Source organism: Balaenoptera physalus, assembly GCF_965194825.1.
Source record: "Balaenoptera physalus genome assembly, chromosome: 19".
In the NCBI taxonomy this organism is placed as follows: Eukaryota; Metazoa; Chordata; class Mammalia; order Artiodactyla; family Balaenopteridae; genus Balaenoptera; species Balaenoptera physalus.
The window spans coordinates 39,222,232-39,244,503 of NC_138900.1; the positions used below are offsets into that span (position 1 = coordinate 39,222,232).

Consider the following 22,272-nt stretch of genomic DNA (forward strand, 5'->3'; position numbering starts at 1 on the left):
AAGCTTGGCACACATGGTGGTTTCACCTGCTCAGCCCTATTCCCTGGGGCTTCCTGGGGTTATGCCACTAAGAAGGTGTTAACTAGAACTTCACCCCTCTTGCTGGCACTTACAAAAACACATCAGAAAGCAAGTGAGTGAAAGTAATATAGGGATGACTTTCAGTCTGCAGGAACTTAAAAGAAAAGGCAAGCTTTGAAATTTAAACCATTAGTAACAGAGTAGTACTTGTAATCCCACTTCAGTGTCACTACACTATGGTTAAAAAATTGTGCTCCCCAAAACAGTATGCATGTAAATGGTCCCCCCCATGTTGGTGGGGAAAGACAATATGAGAACTAGTGCTAGGTATTTCTTTTTAGCTCAATTTTTAAAAATTAGTGTTTGTTTTATAACAACTAATACTGAATATTAGTACATGTGTAGAATTTATAGATAAATATCCATATAATGAGCATACATGCTAAAACTTTTTTTTACTGATTGGGGTACAAGATCAAAATTTTGAAACCATCAACCTAAAAGAAAGTGCAACTCATTTTCTTCATTTAAATTCAAATTTTAGTACTCAAAGTTTTAGGAGATAAAAAAAGATAAAGCCAAATGCTTTTCCTATTAATGAGTAAAATCCAAAATAAAAGCTACTGCAATAGCTAGTAATACACGTAAAAAAAGAGGAAGTTAACAGGGAGATAGCACTGGAATGGAATGAGAATAGCATCTTTCAACTAAAGATGCAGTGACACCTTACACCCATCCATGCACGCCCATGCACATGGGTAGCAGTTATTATATAATCCCCTTGAACACTTCAGGGGAAAAAGAATGTAACAAAATGGACAGCTTCTTGGCATTCTGCCATGGTCTTTAGTATTTGGTCTCTTCAAGAAAGGCAACTAGTTTGATAGTTGACCCTACACTATTTAGGAAATGAAAGCCATATGTGAGATTAGAAAATCATTTAGTTATAGTGGAGGCACAACTCCAGGATGGAAGAGCAGTGGGCACCTGAAAACTACTGCACATCTTCTTTACCGACCACAAGTTTCTTGTGGCCACGTGGTTTCAGGCCAGGCTTTTCCCAAGGGAACAGACTACACGTCACCTAGTCTATACAGTCCACAGAGAGTCACAGTGGAACAAAGCCATAGGCAGTGGGAGGAAGTGCAATGGGCCCAGAATGAACAGGGTGTAAGGTTCTGTAATCTTCTAAACCAGTGAACTTAGGAAGGACAGAATCTGCAGTCATAAATTTATGAGTCTATATTTTAAAAAAAAAAGTCAATTACTGGAAACATGGATGAACCTTGAAGATTTTATGCGGAGTGAAATAAGCCAGTCACAAAAGGACAGACAGACATTCTATTATTTGTCTTATGAGGAATATGAGTTGTCAGATTCATAGAGACAGAAAGTAGAATGGTGGTTGCCAGAGGCTGTGGGGAAGGGAAAGTACAGAGTTACTATTTAATGGGGACAGAGGTACAGTTGGGAAAGATGGAAGAGTTCTGGAGATGGATGGTGGTGAAGGCTGCACAACAATGTGAATGTACTTAATGCCACTGAACTGTACGCTTGAAAAAGATACATTTTATGTCACGTATATTTTACCACATATTGTTTTTTAATCACTAAGAAGCCAATATGGAAAATGAACTGAATGTTAAAGAAAAAGACAAAACCCCTTTTTATTTTACATGAAGAGATAAGTACCTATCTCCAAGCTCAAGGTCTAGATTGAGGATAATCATTATGAGCCCTACTAAAGGACAACCACACACAGTTTTAAGAACGCTGTCACACAGGTCACCTTGTAGCTTTCCTTCACTCGATGCCTAACTCTTCCAGACGTCCCAGTACTGAGGAAGGGTCTCCTCTTTCCAGCTTTGCCCAACCTTATTCATAATAGACAAATGAAAAGTCCCAGAAACCTGTTCTGTTTGGGAACGTTTTCTTTTGTTCTAGGCTTCGGTGGTTAATATGCTTGACGAATTTCAGAGTCTCTCTATCTCTGTAGACCAATGCCAAAGAATTGTTTTCTGGATTCACTGTTAGCAGCTGAAATAGGCAAACACAGTGATACATCAGAACACAGAGATTCTTCTCACCGCTTTTCTCAAACAGATGGTTCCATATCAAATACTCAGGCTCTGGCGATAGAGGATCCTTTAAAGTATCCTTTACTAGGAGGAGCTACTGATCTTGCTGTCCAGACATTTTCCAGTAGGCCCCATTCCAGTACATACCCAGAAAAGTTCTACCTAATGCATTGATTTCTTACTACATTGAAAGATTCATGGGAATGCACCATCTGACTCTTAATTTATTTGGAATTTCTTTTACCTGGGTAGAATGCTTAGTGATTATCCTTTAGCCTCTTTATTCCATGCTGAGTACTTTCTACTAGAAATCAGAACCACTGCCAGACAGACCAATGTGGATTTATCAGCTAAAGACACTGGCAGAAGGTCATAAAAGTTGGGTCTCTGAAGAATGAAAGCATCTTTAAGAACTAAAGAAGGATGGTTTGCTGTCAGAAGCAACTTACCTCTTCATCTTCTCCTTTGGCAATGTAGGAGGTGAAGCCACCATACTCTGGCTCCCAGCCTTACGAAGGGAAAACAAAGAGCATTCAGCAAGCTCTCACTGCAAGAGTTACATCATCTGTTTGAATCACTGATCCCATGCTGCTTAAAACGGGGATCTGGGAGTTCAGTAGAACCAACTCTGACTTATAAGCCTGAATTTATCATTCAACCAACACTGAATAAGAACTGAAAACTAAGAACTAAATATAAAATACACCTAGAAGGACAATTACATAAAAGCTCTGGGGGGTTCCTTAGATGGAAATTATGATTTATTTCATCTCCTCTACCTTGGTCACAGATACAAATAGTACTCTGAGTTGGGAGATGACTGAAATTCATGACCCCTAAGATCCCTTCCAACATAGAGCTCCTGTGATCTGAGATCCTGGCCAAGGCAAATTACTTGTGAACTGGTTCAGTGAGAGAGGGTCACTCAGGAGAGACTGTCCCTCTTACCTTCACAGCCACAGTAGAGAAGTAAGTCCAGGGCAAATTCAGTCTTGCTGTTGTCATGGATTAAAGTGTAGTGACCAGTCTTCCAATGCCTCAGTTCCCCCTGGCATGTGGGAACACTTGATTCTAAGAAAAAAACAACAGAAGGCCAGAAAAAAATAACCTTGATACCACTGTAGATTGCAAAAGAATGATAATTAGGAATAGTTATAGCACTAAAGAGAAACCATTTCCATAAACCTTCAGCTGACCTATTGCTCCATTATATTATTAAATATATAAGCCTTATAGGGGCTTCCCTGGTGGTGCAGTGGTTGAGAATCTGCCTGCCAATGCAGGGGACACGGGTTCGAGCCCTGGTCTGGGAAGATCCCACATGCCGCGGAGCAACTAGGCCCGTGAGCCACAATTACTGAGCCTGCGCATCTGGAGCCTGTGCTCTGCAAGAAGAGAGGCCGCGATAGTGAGAGGCCCGCGCACCGCGATGAAGAGTGGCCCCCGCTCGCCGCAACTAGAGAAAGCCCTCGCACAGAAACGAAGACCCAACACAGCCAAACATAAATAAATAAATAAAAATTAAAAAAAAAAAGTTAACTGGAAAACACCTTTCTAAGTCATCCATAGCTTGCTATATCATATTCAGTTTAAAAAATATATATATATATATAAGCCTTATAATGAAAAAAAGTTGACTTTCTATTTCTCTTTACCATGATTTTCAGATGGAGTATATATTTAGCTGCCAGAAATTTTTTTTAAAATAACATGATTATTGTTAAACTTTATTTTTTAGAGCAGTTTACAGAAAAATTAAATTTCCCAGAAAGTACAGTTCCTCTACTCCTGCCACACACAACCCCTGCCCCTCCCCATCAGTTTCCTCTATTATTAACATCTTGCCTTAGTGTGATTTATTTTTTACTACTGACCAATATTGATGCATTATTAACTGAAGTCCACAGTTTACATTAGGGTTCGCTCTTGGTGTTGTACATTCTACTAGTTTAATGTCATGTGTCCATTCCATCTTGTTTGTAAACGATTAAACGTCCTCTGCTTTTAATAATTTCCTTCTACCTATTTGTCCAAATTCAAGCAAGTTTTTCTTAGGCTGATATTGGTTTTTAGCAGAAAGAAGCCACTCACCTTCCTCTTCTTTATGTTCTTGTGTTTTAGAGTAGGTTTAGGTAAAGCCAGTCATTTCTCTCCACCATTTGTACTACTGTTAGCCTAATAAAATGTACTAGCTGTTCTTCCTACCTGGAATGCTGTTCTAGCAGGTCCTTCTCGTCATTCAGATCTGAGCTTGGATGACAGCTCCTCAGACAGGCTGGTCCAGATTGCCCGTTCACCTAAGAGGCCACCCAGTCGTTCCTCAGCACGGAACCCTATTCAGATTTCCTGCAGCGCACCTATCCTTATTTGATGTTTTCTTGTTGTTCGTGTATCATTTCATCTCTGTCCTCTCCTACTATCAATAGACTATAAGCCAGGGAGAGCAGAGACCTTGTCTGTCTTCTTCTCCAGCTCCAGAAATAGGGCCTAGCATATAGCAGGTGCTTAAGAAATGTTTGTTGAGTGAATAAATGACTGAATCGTGAATACCTAATAGTAAAAGAAGGACAGAACGTAACAGCAGCTTACCTTTCTTTGCATCGTTTTCCTCTGGCTCTGGGTCCGTCTGTTCGTTGCTCTGCTGACTGCTGCTGCTGATGGCCGCCCGCCTGCTCTCTGGCTCAGAACTGCGGCTAGGCCCTTCTTCAGTGTCATCAGCAGCAGAGGCTGCTTCTCCCTCTTTTTTGTCCTCAAGCTCACCTTCTGAATGGGCCAAGAAGTGAAGTTTCAGGCCTGTGAAGTTGGAGAGCAGCAAGAACATTGCCTCGGAGCGAAATAATGCCATGCAGTCCTTCAAGATGTCGGGAAGTTTGCTCTCCTCAGCCTTCTCGTAAAACCTGGAAAGCAGCGATGCCAAGGTGTTCATCAAAGCCACAGATGTAGTATTACTCATGGGATGAAAGCTGATCATTAGCTTTGTATCTCTCTCCCTAAACCTTGCATAGCTTACTAATGTCCAAGTTGTTACAATAATGAGGTTTTGTTAGGGCCTGCTACTGGATGTCCCTGGGAACAAAACATCATCAGGGCAAATGCCCTATTATTGGAGGTGAGCCTTGCAGACAAACAGGCAGGTGTTGAATGCAGAAGCAAACGTCTTGGATGATGGGTTCTACCTTTTGTTAGGGGGACCTCTGCTGCTCCATTCCACATCTCCTTTCTCCAAAGCCTCACACACCTCTGCAAATTTCTCAGGCTGGAAAAGGAGCAAATGAAGCAGCAGTTAGCAGATCTCCCTATGATCCCACACTGGTCTTGCAGGTACAGCAGCTCTGCGGAATCATGCTGGCTGATTCCTAAAAGGGCCAGGTGATTCTCACCCCTTTCACACAACCTCCCCCAGTCCTGATACGCTGAAGCCAGAGCAAAGACTGGATAAATCGTCAGCATGCTTTAGCCAAGTCACCTGAGTGTCAATTTGGGCCATTTCCTTAAGTAGTTGTATGTCTTATGTCTAATTGCTAAACCTCTCAAATTCCTGCATTTATTATAATGAAAATGTCTATATAATAATACAGATTCATTAGGCCTCAGCTCATTCCCTTGATTTAATCAGCATTCTAAACTTAAAAAGTCCAGTGTAGTACAAGAAGCTGATTAATCTATTAAAATATTCTCCATAAGAGCCTTTATAAGTACTTGTTTAATGCAGTTTCCCAAGGAGTATTCTACAAACAGTTATCCTATTAGTTGTAAAACAGGAAAGAGGATCCCAAAGGATGGTTTAGGTGAGCTGAGTTAAATAGGGTTAAACGAGTTTATTTACTAGTAATACTTCTCGAATTCCTTAATATGCTATTGTCAGCTATATAATTCAGAGAGAGAGGCAGTATGTAGTGTCTCTCAACCTTTTTTTCAAGGAGGCACCAACTCTTGGGACTGTGATTCCATGGGACCCAGGGTCAACTGGGGAAAACCACACTCGCATACGTGATCTCATTTGGCCCTCACAACAACTCTTCAAGACGGGCAGGGCAAGTATTATCCCAGTTTAACTGACGATGAAATAAAAGTGAGACCTTAGTAATTTGCTCAGGTCAGTAAAACCATGGAGCCAAGACGTGAATATAAAGTCTTCTAGGGCTTCCCTGGTGGCGCAGTGGTTGGGAATCTGCCTGCCAATGCAGGGGACACGGGTTCGATCCCTGGTCTGGGAAGATCCCACATGCTGCAGAGCAACTGAGCCCGTGCACCACAGCTACTGAGCCTGCACTCTACAGCCCACAAGCCACAACTACTGAGCCCACATGCCACAACTACTGAGCCCGCGCGCCTAGAGCCCGTGCTCTGCAACAAGAGAGGCCACCGCGGTGAGAGGCCCGCGCACCACGGGGAAGAGTGGCCCTCGCTCTCTGCAACTAGAGAAAAGCCCATGCACAGCAACGAAGACCCAACACAGCCAAAAATAAAATAAATTTATTAAAAAAATAAATAAAAATAAAAATAAAGTCTTCTAACTTCTAACCGAGTTCTCTCTCCACTATAATGTGCTACCTCATCATTCTCAAACATTTGCTACTAATTTGTTAATCAGTAATCTTTCTATTATTTAAAAGTAATTGGTAAGTACCATAGTCATCAAATGACTAGGATGGGAACTACACACCACTCATCCCCAATATAGAAGTGTGTGTGGGGGGCTTCCCTGGTGGTGCAGTGGTTAAGAATCCGCCTGTCAATGCAGGGGACACAGGTTCAAGCCCTGGTCCGGGAAGATCCCACATGCTGCAGAGTAACTAAGCCCGTGCACCACAACTACTGAAGCCTGCGTGCCCCAACTACTGAGCCTGCGCTCTAGAGCCCGTGCTCCGCAACAAGAGAAGCCACCGCAATGAGAAGCCCGCGCACCGCAACGAAGAGTAGCCCCCGCTCACCGCAACTAGAGAAAGCCCGCATGCAGCAGTGAAGACCCAGTGCAGCCAAAAATAAATAAAATAAATTAAAAAAAAAAAAGCATGTGTGATTAAGATTCTAGACAACTGGGGAATACCCAAGGGACTCAACCCACTAACATACGACTGATACCAACGTTAGCTATTATCATCATTTCTATACTTTATTTGAAGAGGATGACGTAAACATGCTAACCAGGAACAAAACAAAAAGCAACAAAAACTCTTAGTGATGCCTCTTCACCCACCCAGGAAGCAAGGCTGCATGCCAAATGTGCTATATTGGACAGGATTTGCTGGCCTACCTTAAGGAACTCTTTTAGGAGAATTTCAGAGCTTTCTTCAAATTCTTCCTGAATTTGAACTTGGTACTCCATGTCGAGATAAGTAGGGTTGATCCAGTCATACAAAATTTCATGCTACAAAGCAGCAGATGCAAAGGGTGGGTTAATAATTCCTACTGCTTTTGTTCTGACATCATTTTACACTAGTAAAATGTATGCAAATCTTCATTTTATAATTTTCTCCTTGTTAAATAAAGTTCTGGAAAGCTCTGCCTTAGAAAGACACTATCAAAAGTGTATCTAAGAAGGGTGGAAAGGCAAGCTCAAAGCCTAGTTCTGTTATCAGGATGAGCCACTTTTAAAACCAGAAAAGCAAATGATATGCCACAGCTTTTCTAAGACAAGAATCCCAGCAACAGGAATTTATCCTTACATCTTGTGGGATGTGAGGGCTCCGAGGTATGAGAGGTTCAAAGTAGGTGGGAGGCCTGGTCAGTGAAGGACCGTGAAACCAGCCGCTGATGGACAAACGCGACTTTTCTTCAGACAGGACTTCGGAAACCTGAAAGGACAAGACCAGCAGCACATCAATGCAAAGACCAGAGGGGAAGATTACCACCCAAGGCTCACTAATTTCAGGATCCTTCACACTAGGTGTGAAAACAACCTGGCCGGACTGTCCAACCGGAGGCCGTCACATTCAGAAAACGGGCGACTGAAAAGCATGCTCTTTGGCCCTCTACGCATTTGTGGCTCACAGTCTTTACCTGGTGAAAGGATACTGGAGACACTTCGAAGAAAACCAGTGTGTTCCACGAAGGGATAAGAGACTTGACAATCTGCTTCGGCTGAAAGTGTTCTGCGTGGGGAGAGAACACATCCGTAAATGTGCTTCATCATCGTTAACCACTTCCAGGCTGCCTCGTTTCACCTTGACAATTCGCCAATTTCTAAGGGTAGCTAAATGTCCCCTCCAGATCCCCATATGCCACCCCCTTCCATCTGTTCCTCTTATATAGTTCTGCTAGGTGATATCTGTTCTTACTCCACCATCCTCTATTACTGATGAAGGCTGGAAAAGGTTCTGAACGTTTTCTGGAGTCGAGCTCTGGTGTCAGTCATTAAAAAATAAAAAAGACCCTGACCTCCCGTCAGAGGCACTGGTCCTGGCAGATTCATAGCCACGGGTGGCTGCACATGCTCTCTACCCTCCCACGGCCAGCATTCAGAAGGTCTGACTATTCCTCATCTTAACTCGGGTCTAACTTATCTCTGGAGTAATGATAATTTCAGGCACAACTCAGGAGAGGTGGCTGTCGGGGCTGGCAATTATCCCCCTGCGGTCGCCACTGTAATGAAGAGCTTCCATCTCCCGAGGAGCACAGACAGAGCACGTAAGGACCCAGAAGAGGCTGCTGGTGTTGAAGAGCATGCCTTTGTCTTACCGTCAACGTTGTACAGGTCCAGGGTGCCCCCCAAGCTCCTGTCCCAGGGAGGAACTAGGTAAAGAATGAAGGCAATCCGGCGTCCTTCCAGCTCGTCGTCATGGCAGAGCAGGGCATCTGCAATAGTTCAGCGCACACCGTAATGTCCCTGTGCGGCAATGAGCAGCGGACATCTGACTCTGCGCTCACTATCAGTCCACCTGCTATTCCTCCGTAACGTCAGCTCCTCCAGCTTTAAAATGACACTTATTTCTCCTCTTTTATAATTACAGAAATAAAACTGTCAATATAGAAAACTCTAAAAACACTGAAGAACACAAATATAGACTCAGAGACAATCACTACTAATATTTTTACATATATTCTTCCAGTATTTTTCAACATACATGTATTTGCTTTTTAAAAAATAGCATCCTACAGTGGTTGTTTTGTGACCTTTTTTTTTTCTTTTATTACATGGCAAATGTCTTTTCTGTCATCTCTTTTAATGGCTGCATAGTTATTCTAGGACTGAGCAAGACAGGCATCCGGGCAAGGTGGGAGAGGGGAGGGGATGCTATGGGTGAAGTGAGATCATTCCACACGGAGGGATTATTTTAATAAACAAACATATTGAAAATAACAGAAGGCAGATTTCTCAAGGTTGAAGAATGGAATTGCAAATATGGAAAAGGAGAAATCTAGAATGAACCCTGTGGTGTGGAAATGAAACCAGAGGAATCAATGTGACTTGTCTAGAGCACAGGAAATATAAGATAACCCTGGAAAAGCTTGTTTTGCTAGGAAGTAAGATATAATAAGAAGGATGAGTGAAAGTGAGTGAAACCCACGTAGGGGCCTTCTCGGCAAAAGACCTCTTGCTGTCCCCTGCTTATTGCTGATTGGAAAAAGAGGCTATGGAAATAAGCTGTGACCTCCTAGGCCCTCCATGTGAAGCAAAGAGCAGGCCCCAGCAGCTAATGACTGAGGAATAAAGAATGCAGAAACAAAGATAGGGCAGGCAGACGAGAGTAGCCATAACTTAACAGGTCAGTCACAAGGACTCCCAGTTCTGCTTCAATGGTAAAGGTAAGTCTGACACACATTCCTAAGCTGTTTTATAGAAACCAGACCCCCCGCACCAGATGAGAAAAGCTGACCACGAGCATGTAGCCCCCAGACCGGCTGGAACCTGAAGATTGAGGATGCTGACCCCTGTGACCTCACCTTGTTACCTCACCATGCACCAATCAGAGAACTGTGCACGAGCTGATCACGCACCCTGTGACCCTCTCCCTCACCTTGCCTTTAAAAACCCTTCCCTAAAACCCATTGGGGAGCTTGGGTCTTTTGGGCACGAGCGGCCCGTTCTCCTTGTCTGGTGCCCTGGAATAAACTGTACTTTCCCTCACCATGACCTGGTTTCAGGAGATTGGCTTTGCCTTGCATTGTGAGCAACCCGAGTTTGTTTCAGTAACATGAGGACATACTAAAAGGACACAGAAGTCAGCTTAAAGGGGCTCCTCTTGATCAAATCAGGGACAATATGAGCATCAACACAATGACAGTAACCATTACATAAATAGTAACCCTTAAATTCACACTGACATAAATAAACAAATGAGTAACTGGGGAGAGGGAAAGGTTTTCTTTACAGTAGAATGACAACTAATAAAGAAATGATTTTATTAGGAAAGAAATCACCATTTGACAACCTGCATAGTAATAACTGTAGTAAGAAATATCAGTGGATGCTAAAACAAGTGAATCAAAGTTTGATGAGAAATGGAATATTTACATAATCTTAAAGTGTCTCCCCACAAAATACTTATTAACTTAAAGAGAGGAAAAGAACAAGTTTACAGTGGAAAAAACTTGATGTCAGCCACCAGCTTAATTAAGTGATCAAAGTTAATATCACTGGTAATATGACACACCATCTACCTCTTGATAAGATGCAGTAAAAAGAACACATATCTAATCATGAGAAAGCAGCAGACAAACCCAAACTGAGGGGAGTTCTACAACATAACTCATCTGTAAATCTTCAGAAGCATCAAGATCATGAAGGTCAAAGAAAGACTGAGGAACTGTTCTAGACTGAAGACACATGACAACTAAATGCTATGCACAACCCTGGACCAGATCCCTTTGCTATAAAGGACCAAATCATAGAACCTGAATGGAGCCTGCAGATTAGATGGGAATAATGTATCAATCGTAGTTCCTGATTCTGATGGCTTCCTACTGTCACATAGCAGAAGTGTCCTTGTTGTAGGAGTTACTGAAGTACTCAGGGGTCACGGAGCATCCTAAGGGCAACCTACTCTCAGGTAAAATGGAAAAAACTTATTTGTACTATGCTTGCCACTTGTCTGTCAGTTTGAAATTACTTCAATTTTAAAAAAAAGTTAAAAAAAGGGCATATGACTCTTCATGTGTCTAAGTTATCCTCAAAATGCTGTTACCAATTTGTACTTCCCTAGGACAACGTGGGAGAGTAAACCCAAAGCAGAATTTTATTTAGTAAAACAAAACAACACAAAACACTTTTCCTTCCAGATGAAAACCAAACATGTTATCAAAAGGACATTTATATGCTCAGAAAGGTAACAAGAAGGAGGCACCCCGAACTGGTGACGGTGGACACATCTGAAGAGGAAGAGGGACAAGGAGAAGGTGAAGGGGACTGTTGTGGATTACACTGTATGCTATATTGTTTGACATTTTTTCCTTAAGAATATATTCACTCATTACCTTCAAAAGAAAAAAAAGACATTGAGGGAGTTATGTGTTTCCTGGGAAGTTTAAGAGTAACTTACACCATCATCTCTGAATTTCCTGATACTGTATGCAAAGTTGGTGTGTATGTGCATTATTGGCCTTTTTCTGAAATACTGAAACCAAGCAGGACCCTGCAAAGCCTTCCTGGGCACAAAAGCCCCTCTGTGTCCCTTGTTTCTTGTTTATAGAAAAAAAGGCTTCAGTCTCCTAGGCCCCCCCCAGGTTACAAAGAGCAGGCTCAAGCAGTTAATGATTAGGAGACGAGAGTCACAGGACTCCTAGTTCCTCCTGAAGGGATAGAGATAAGAATCTGATGCATATTTTTGAGTTGTTCTGCAGAAACTAAGAAACCCCCTCACCACCCAGGTGGAGGATGGCGATTATATGCTGACCACAAGCACACAGACCCCAGACTTCTGGTTGGAACCAGAAGGTCAGTGATTGAGATTCCTGAAACATCATTCTGTTCCCTCACCACCAACCAATCAGAAGAAAGTCCACGAGCTGATCACGCATCCAATAACCCTCTCCCCTGTCTTTAAAAACCCTTCCCTGAAAGCCACTGGGGAGTTCACATTTTTTGAGCGTGAGCTGCCCATTCTCCTTGTTTGGCGTCCTTATTTTGCTACAAACACCGCTGTCAAGAGTTTGGCTTTGTGTGCCTCGGGCACACAAGCCCTTGCTTGGTTACAATATGTTCATAGCTTTCATCATACTCCCAAAGAGAACCACTGCCTTATACCTTCCAATAAGATGGGCATTTCTATACATGAGCTGGGTCAGACTGTACTCATTAAGAAGATCCTTATGCTATGCAGGGACACGAAGTCTAGGATTTTGGAACACTGACAACTGTCTTCCCATGATCATTTAGTTAAAGCCTTTAAATCTTAGCGACAGCAAGGTTTTAATCTTTCTTACCTGAGAATTCATATTTAGCACAGGACACATCAATGGTTGATTCCAGGTCAATCTTCGAAATGTCTGAAAGCCAAGCCCGGAAATGTTCAAACAGAATTTTCCTAGAAATGTAAACAAAAGATAACTTGTTACACCATAATGTGGGCTCCATTTGGATCTATGCCCCAACTATTTTTTCCTGGAGGTTTTGGTTTATTTAAGATCCAATCTTGAGAATGTTCCTCACTTTAAACTTGCAAAGTTTAGGAGTAACAGTCCCAGAGAAATAAATGTAAATCTCTCTATTGCAATATATTTTTGCTCTACTGTTTTCTTTTCTTTTCTTTTTTTGGCTATGCCATGTGGCATGCGGGATCTTGGTTCCCCAACCAGGGATTGAACCAGTGCCCCCTGCAGCAGAAGCGCAGAGTCCTAACCGCTGGACTGCTAGGGAAGTCCCTCATCTTATTTTTCTTACTCTTAAATTTATAGTATTGCCCTATCACGACAGTGGTCTGGCCTTTGTCATAGGAACACCAATGTTCCAGTCGGAAGTCATTGATTTTTAGAGCTGTTTTTCAGCACTGTTGTTTAATGAACACTTGGGTGGGTGACACTGTTGTAGGTTAAAATAATGGTGACTATTATGCTAATTGCGTAATAATAAACTCTTTCACAGAAGTTCTGATATTAACAGGATACCAAAAAAACAAAGATGGTTGAACATTTCCATTTACCAGCTAAAGTGGCTCTGTATAGAACTCTAACACAAATTAAAACTTACTCAGTTGGCAGTCAACTTTGAAATTATGTTAACTTTGATGAATTAACATTTTTTATGTCAATTATATCTCAATAAAACTGGAAAAACATTTTAAAAAACATTTTTAATTTTAATTTAATTAAATTTTAATTTAATTTAATTTAATTTAATTAATAATTTAATTTCAAATTTTGCACATGAAGAGACAGTATTTTTTGGATCATTCTAGTCCAAATGTACATCACTGAAATCCCCATAAAATGCAATTGTGCTGTTAATAACTAGATACCAAATCTCCAGGTTGATGCCCTGAAATTTTATTACCAAATATCTTTTTACACTGTATGCTACCCAATCCAAAAAATTCCATAAAATATTGTGCTTGGTTAGTCCAAACAAAAGTGCCATGTAACTTTTATAGGCAGAGTTGCACATTAGACATAATAGGTCAGCATAGCAAACTGCTAAACCAGGCTTCAGGTAATGTAGGTGGTCAACATTTTTGCAAAATCTTGAATCTTGATGCTTTACGTAACTAGTATTATCAAAGCCTTCATTCCCTCTGTTACTGGTAACATCAGCTTCCACAAATTTATTCCATAGAAAGCTCTTTCTCTAGTTACCCTATGAAAGTGTCACGACAGGGTTATTTTCTCCCGTCATTCTCATTTGTTAATTGTATTCATGAGAGAAATCACAGAACCCAACTGGGAAATAAAAAGATCACCTTTCGGTAAAGACCAAGGAATTCCATCTCTCCTACCATCTGGCTGTTACGCGTTGGATACAGAATGTAACTCAGTCCCATAGGAAAGAAATGCTTACCAGAGGTGTGGTATGAACTAATGAGATAGTGCTTTAAAGCATGGTCTTGGGGGAAAAAAGGTCTAAAATAAATATGAAATATTATGAGTTACAGTTAACACGTGAGCAATACTTCAGGATTTAGAAGAAATAAACTGCAGACTGCTACCATTTATGGAAATATTGCAGAGAAAAAAAGAATGAGAAAATATAACTTGTATAGATGAAAAACAGACAGCTATTACAAAGTAACATGGGCTTACTGTAGCAAAACTAGGAAAAAACCCTATTATAAGTAAAAAGAAACTTTAAAAAACCTGTAGTCCTACTAGCCAGATTTAAACATTCCATCCTTCCAAGTCTTTTCCTTTGTACACACGTAGGTATCCAAATATATGTCTCTTTTTTCATATGGGATCCACCATGTATGCTATTTTAACTTCTTTTCTCTTGATAAGTTTATTTCATCTAGCCTAATATGCCTTTGCCTGCAAGAAGTATCATCATTTTATACATCACTTCAAAAAATAGGATACAACAATAATTGTGTGAGACACTGAGTCTCAGAGAGGTTAAAATACACACACACAAGAAGTATCTTAGAATGATGAAATAACTTTACCATACTCATGTGTTAAAAGTCACACACATTGGGACTTCCCTGGTGGCACAGTGGTTAAGAATCCACCTGCCAACACAGGAGACACAGGTTCGATCCCTGGTCCGGGAAGATCCCACATGCCGCTGAGCAACAAAGCCTGTGCGCCACAACTACTGAGCCTGCACTCTAGAGCCTGCAAGCCACAACTACTGAAGCCCGTGTGCCTAGAGCCCGTGCTCCGCAACAAGAGAAGCCACCGCAATGAGAAGCCTGTGCACTGCAACAAAGACCCAACGCAGCCAAATAAATAAATAAATAAAGTCACATCATATTCAACGATTGTATAGTTTTTCACTTTGTTTTGTACCATTAGCTATATAAATCTTGATGGGTGGGCATTTGTGATTTTTCACTGTTAGAAACACCATCACAATAAACAATCTTGTATAGAATTTTTGAGCACACCCTTAATTATTTCCTCAGGATAAATTCTTATAAGTGGAATTATACTACAAAAAGACAAGCATCATTTTAAGGGTTTTGATACACCTTTCAAAACCATCTTCAAGATAGCGGCACTGTATAAAGGTATCTACCCCTCTGTCAACACTGGAGTTTTTGTTTTAAATACTTGCAAACTAACATGTGAAAGATGGTATCTCCAGCGTTGTTTCCTTGATTACTAACGGTTGAACACTTTATCATTGAGAACTTGGGCCCTGGAATCAGACAGACTTAGGTTTATATCTTAGTTCCCTCAATTTTTAACTAGTTAACTTTGAAGAAGTTACTTAATTTCTCAGAGTCTGTTTCCTCCTCTACAAAAGGGGACAATAGCACCAACAAAGGTTGTATGACCTAACATTTAAAGCACTTACTCCTCTGTCTGGCACGTATTATGCACCCAACAAATATGAGCGCTTGTTTACCTTAAAGCACAGATGTGAGGCTCTCTTCTCTTCTTCAGATCATCAGACTTGATCATGAAAAAAAGAAAAAAAAGGATTTCCTTCATAAATCAGACACACAGAGGAGACTAGTTTAGGGAACACTCTGGCAGTAGAGCACTGTCATTAAGAGCCTGGACTCTGAAGCCAAACTGCCTGGGTTTGAGGTACGGCCCCTCCATTTGGCAGCTCTGTGACTCGGGCAAGTTACCTAGCCTCTCTGTGCCTTCTTCATTCAACAAGTACTTACATAGTTATTACAGTGGAGCTTATATTCTTGACGGAGAGGGACAACAAACATAAAAAGTCGAATATCAGTATAAAAAAAGGTGACAAATGTCGAGGGAAAATAAAGCAGCGTACGAGGGACCAGAAGTGCTGAGAGTGGGGAAGGGTTTGCAATTTTAAATTTGGTGGCCAGGTTAGACTTCACTGAGGTGAAGCAAAGGCTTGAAGGAGGTTGGGAGGTGTACCAAGGGAATATCTCAGCAAAGCAGATTCAAGGTCCTGAGTGTGAAGAATGCCTGGCCTGTTCAAGAAACTGCAGGAGACTGTGCAGCTGCAACAGCAATTTGGGGGAGAGCAGCAGGAGAAGGGGCCAAAGATGCAATGGGAGCCTTAGAACCACTTTGGCTTTTACTCAGAGAAATGAGAACCTTTGGAGATTTTGGGCAAAGGAATAATATGATCCCATTTAATTTTTAAAAACTGAAGATAAAATTCACATAACATAAAATTTACCATTTTAACCACCTGAAAGTGTGTATTCAGTGGATTTTTAGCATATTCACCTGTTGTGCAACTATCACCACTAATTCCAGAATATTTTCATCACACTAAAAAGAAACCCTGTACCTATCAGGCAGTCACTCCCCATCCCCCCTCTCCCCAGCTCCTGGCAACCACTAATCTACTCTCTGTCTCTACATATGTTTTGCTGGTCATTACATATAAATGGAATCACACTATATGTGGCCTTCTGTGTCTAGCTTCTTTCACTGAGTATGTTTTCAAGGTTCATCCATGTTGCAGCAGTACTTAGTACTTCATTCCTTTTTCTGGCTGAATAATATTCCATTGTATAGACACACCACATTTGGTCTATCCATTCATTAGTTGACAGACGTTGGGTGTTTCTACTTTTTGGCTAGTATAGATAATGCTGCTACAAACATCTATGTACAAGCTTTTATATGAACAAATGTTTTCAATTCTCTTGGGTCCATTAACTTTTTTTTTTTACTTTATTAATTTTTATTTTTGGCTGCATTGGGTCTTCATTGCTGCGCACGGGCTTTCTCTAGCTGTGGCGAGTGGGGGCTACTCTTCATTGTGGTGCGTGGGCTTCTCATTGCGGTGGCTTCTCTTGTTGCGGAGCACAGGCTCTAGGAGCATGGGCTTCAGTCGCGGCATGCTGCTCAGCAGTTGTGGCTTGTGGGCTCTAGAGCTCAGGCTCAGTATTCGTGGTGCATGGGCTTAGTTGCTCCACAGCATGTGAGATCTTCCTGGACCAGGGATTGAACCCGTGTCCTCTGCATTGACAGGTGGATTCTTAACCACTGTGCCACCAGGGAAGTCCCTCCATTAACATTTTAAAAGAACACAATGGCTGTAGGTGGGCAAGGGTGGAAGCAAGGAGACTGGTTAATACGCTAAGAGAATAATCCTGGTGAGAGAAAAAGATGGCTTGGATCAGGTGTTGGCAATGGAAGTGGAAACAAGTGGGCTTTTCTGAATATATTCTGAAGGTAGAGCCCACAGAATTTCCCAATGGACTGGAGATGAGGTGTGAGAGAGGAATCAAGGATAACCTCAAGGTTTTTGGCCTCAGCCGCTGGAAAGATTGTTGTGAACTGAGATGGGGAAAATCGCAGGTGGAGCAGATTTAGGGGGAGAAGATCAGGAGTTTAGTTTTGGAAAGTATGAGACACTTCATAGGTATCCTAGAGTAGAGGCAAAGCCATGAGACTCTCTGCAATCTGTTTGGAAGTGATCCAAAGGCTAAGCCCTAGAGTACTCTGTCATTAAGAAGCCAGGTACAAAAGGAAGACCTACTGAAGGGAACTAAGAAGGACTCACCGGTGAGGTAGAAGGAAAATGAAGAGAGGATGGTTTCCTGAAAGTAAGGGGGGGTCGGGGGAGAGTCTCCAGGAAGGAGGAGTAACAAAGTAGGTCAAATGTTGCCGAGAGTCAAGTAAAACCAGGCCTGAAGACTGATGACTGGATTTACTAATGCGCAAGTTGTGAGTGACCTTGACAAGTAGTTTCAGTGGTGTGTAACAGGTGAAAGCCTAATAAAGTGGGCTTAACAGAGAACAGAACAGGAATTTGAGACACTACAGATGACTCAGAAGGAATGCTACTGTCGAGGGGAGCAGAGGAATGGGGTGATAGCTGAAGGGGAAAGTTAGGTCAACAGCATTTTTTTCCTTAAGAGAAGAACTAACAGCTTTCTTTCTTTCTTTTTTTTTTGGTATGTTGAAGGGAATGATCCAGAAGAGAAGGAAAACCTGATGTAGTTTCTTTATCTGTGAAACAGGAACAGTAATGTATCATTATAAGGATTTAATGAATTAATAAATACAAAGCACTTAGCATGGCATAAAGCATGCACTCAGTAATGCTTGCTTTAAAATACAGAGTATCAGGCTACTCCTAATGACAAACTTGGTTAGGAGGACTAGAAGTTGTTATAGACCCAATTATCAAGTCAATTCACAGCACAAGCAAAGAAAAAGGGATATAAGTGAAGTTTTATGGGACAGGAGACTGAAAGCAGGTTTTATATTTACTGTCTTAGGATGAAGAAGTTCAGTCCCAAAGTGAGCATAGTAAAAATTATTCACAGCAGAGTTTCATCAAGCACCCATGGGGATCTAAAGTAATGGCTGCTTCTTTTTCCTCTCATTACCCAGGGCCCTTTCTATTATTTTGCCTCTCACTGACTTCACAATTAGAAGTATTTTCATCTACCAAATTGCATTAAGTAAAAACCACTTTCTCGGGCTTCCCTGGTGGCGCAGTGGTTGAGAGTTTGCCTGCCAACGCGGGGGACGCAGGTTTGAGCCCTGGTCTGGGAAGATCACACGTGCCGCAGAGCAACTCGGCCCGTGAGCCACAATTACTGAGCCTGCGCATCTGGAGCCTGGGCTCGGCAACGAGAGGCCGCGATAGTGAGAGGCCTGCGCACCGCGATGAAGAGTGGTCCCCGCTTGCCACAACTAGAGAAAGCCCTCGCACAGAAACGAAGACCCAACACAGCCATACATACATACATACATACATACATAAATATAAAGAATGTAAGCAGACAAGAATAGCATTAAAAAAAATAAAAAAATAAAAAAATAAAATAAAATAAAATAAAAAAATTAAAAAAAACCACTTTCTCAATTTCAGTGATCAGAGATGCATATAGCCCCAAATCAACCAAAGAGGCCTAGGGTTATCAAAGCTGATATAATTACAAAGGCAGACAACTATGGTTTTTAATTAACCTATACAACTTTACTATGGATAAAAGTTATTTTTCATTAGATTTTCTGAATTATTAAGAGTAACATCGGGCTTCCCTGGTGGCGCAGTGGTTGGGAGTCTGCCTGCCAATGCAGGGGACACGGGTTCGAGCCCTGGTCTGGGAAGATCCCACATGCCGCGGAGCAACTAAGCCCGTGAGCCACAACTACTGAGCTTGCGCGTCTGGAGCTTGTGCTCCGTAACAGGAGAGGCCGCGACAGTGAGAGGCCCGCGCACCGCGATGAAGAGAGGCCCCCGCTCTCCGCAACTGGAGAAAGCCCTCGCACAGAAACTAAGACCCAACACAGCCAAATATAAATAAATAAATAAATAAATAAATAAATAAATAAATAAATTTATTAAAAAAAAAAAAAAAAAGAGTAACATCATTTGTGTGTTTAACCTAACTTGGTTAATTCAATCATATGTGTAAGGCCCAAAGACAGACAGACTGGGGGACACAACCAGCTCTAGTGTAAAAGAATAAATGCAAGACAGAAAAATTTGTTACTCTTTTATCACTGATAAAAAGAAATCAGCGGGAAATGGAAAGAAAACAAAATAGTTCTTAATCTTCACTTTTATTTTTTGTGATTTTAAAGGCTGATGTCCTTGAGGTTCTATAACGATTTCTAAGAGTGATGTATGCCATGTACTAAAAGATATCCCCCCAAACTGGGGAAACCAATGACCTATATGTTTTTATACCTAGACTGGGCCTGTCTTCTAAGAGTAGGAAAACCAGCCTTGATTTTGAAACAGTCTTTTCTGCCAAATTCAACTGTCCACCGATTTAAAAAGAACAGATCTAACTCTCTGCAGGACATACTGCAATACAGCAAGCCACCTAAAACAAAGACATGACCTCAAAAATTTAAATGGTTATTACGTTCCAATGTACTACTCTCTTCATTATACCACTCCCCAAAATGTACTTATCCTTTTTGTTTATAATGTATTTACTTACCGGCTTACTGTATTTTCTGACTATCTTTCACCATCACTATCACCTCTATTATTTCAGATTTTAAAGGCTTTCAGGGCAGGAACTGGCAAAGACTTCCATATAATAATTAAAGCACCAAACACATAGTTAACACTCAGCTTATGTTAAATAAATTAATGCTTTTAACAACGTCAAGGCAAGGACCCTCAATGGCAAACCCAAACTAAAACCTCAAGTCTAAAGGTATTCAATGATTTTATAGAAAATGAATTTCTGAAGTGGAAAAGCTAATGTGAAAGGGCCATAAATACCTGCTGGAACTTATATAAATCATTATACTTTTCATGGAAGTCCAAGTTCAAAAGTTCCTTCTGAAGTCCTTCCAAGAAGTTTTCGCTTTCGATGAAGTTTGGGATCACACAGTGAAGAAAGGGGTCCATGTCCATGACAATGGCTTCTGTGGGGAGGAAAGCATTATCTATCACTTTTCCCTTTTGTATTTTTGACCTGTGAGCAGCACAGTAGAGAGAATACAAAAGGGATGGTCGTGAATTTTCAGAAATCTAGTACCTAAAATTTAAGATTTGGGGGAAGAATTATAAGCTCTTCCTTTTTTTTTTTCCCCCACTTACTACTACTTTTTAAAGGTACTGTGCTTAAAAATATTAGTCCTTAAGATGAGTATAAACGATGTCACTAAATTAAGATTTCTGCTCTTTTGGGGGTTTTTTAGTTCAACAATTACTTATTCAGCTGAATGTATTTTAGAGTCTTAATTCATTTCCTCCAAAACTTCAAATGAGAGTAGCAAATTAAAAACGAGAATAACAATACTGGCAGCCAATTTTTCTTCAACCCTTTTTCTTTGCCTAAGTTACTGCTAGAGGAAGTTATAAAATACATACTTCCTAAAAAAAAAAAAATCAGGTCAGGCATAACCTCCTCTAACTCTTTGAGTTTTACCTCAACGTTTTACCCACTGCCTCTGGTGGGACAGATTATGTACCCCTCTAATACAAACCACCACCACCTCCCACCAGCTGCCAGGCACAGTGGTGCTTTAACATGCATTATCTCATTTAATCTTCTCAACAATTCTAAGGTAGACGTCATCACTATCTCCATCCCACACATAAGGAAACCGAAAAGTCCCTGAGTGTCCAGAGCTTACACTCCAAACACGAAGCTACCACTTTCTATGTGCATCCGGGACACCAAGGACTCATCTCTTAAAGCACTCAACCACTGAAACAAAAATCATGGCAAACTTTAGAAGGGAAAGCATGATGCATTAAGCAGAGTTCTTATCCTATAAGGTGATATCTGAAGCTGAGGCTGGAATCATTTGATGAAGGTTCCTTCCTTTGGTCAAAACCATGTTTACCTTCATGGGTCACGTTGTTGAACTACAGGCCGGCAAAACTGAGTAAGCTCAGGTGCCTGCTATCTGGCAGCTCCCAGCAAATTCTCTGGCTACGCTATCATGGGACAAACGAGCGTCACCTTCGGAGGAAAACCGCAAAAGCCACTCGACTATGTGTCCAAATGTTTACTGGTCCTTACTCAGAAAAATATGTATTGATGCATACATACATTAGATTATTAATGACAGTCAACATCTTTCCGAGGGAAATACTATTAGTTATCCTACTTTATATAGTAAGGAGCTGAACCCATTGCCCAACGACGCACAATCAGTTAAGAAGATTCTACCTCACCTCTAATTCCAGAATTTCCATGAACTTGCATGCCCTTTACTTCCCGAAACTCCCTGGCCTTCATTTCTTCCTCTTCTAGGTTTCTAAATCCAAACTGAACTTGGAAAAGGGACAGCAGGCCAGGCAGGAGAGTCGGAGGTGGCAAAGTCACGCTCTCTCCAAGAGCCTCTTCCCCTGTGGCCTCGCTGCTCAGGAATCGGCTAGAGTGCCAGGACTTTTTCAGAGGCCCCCGACCCGGCGCTGCGCCTCCCCCTTCACAGCACCAGCTTACCGTGGCGGAACGGCGTCCTGCGACTCCAGGCCTCAGCCACCTGCTTTTTCAAGGTTTCCTCCGTGACAGCATCCGAAAACTTCGCCATCACCTCCTTCTTTCCCTTTTTCCCAGCCCGGCCCGGGACGGGCTCAGCAGGCCGCTTACCACTCATCTCCTCACAAGCTGCAAGACCCACGTCACACTAATCTAGCGGCTCTTTTCCTACGGAGACTGCAATTCCCAGAATGCCTCATTTCCCGTGTTTCTCCACCGCTATCTAA

General features: G+C 41.6%; 1 protein-coding gene across 1 annotated transcript; it reads right to left on the reverse strand.

The window, feature by feature from the left end:
* Window positions 1-1,657: 1,657 nt before the first annotated feature.
* On the reverse strand, window positions 1,658-22,222 carry OGFOD1 (2-oxoglutarate and iron dependent oxygenase domain containing 1). Its single transcript, XM_082437001.1, has 13 exons — window positions 22,010-22,222; window positions 20,332-20,477; window positions 15,541-15,587; window positions 12,465-12,565; window positions 8,781-8,897; window positions 8,103-8,194; window positions 7,769-7,897; window positions 7,357-7,470; window positions 5,276-5,355; window positions 4,689-4,996; window positions 3,048-3,170; window positions 2,549-2,607; window positions 1,658-2,058 (listed from the first exon to the last, which is right to left on the reverse strand). The coding sequence occupies exons 1-13, from the start codon at window positions 22,161-22,163 to the stop codon at window positions 1,897-1,899; spliced, it is 1,632 nt and encodes a 543-aa protein (XP_082293127.1). The 5' UTR covers window positions 22,164-22,222; the 3' UTR covers window positions 1,658-1,896.
* Between the last annotated feature and the right edge of the window lie 50 nt (window positions 22,223-22,272).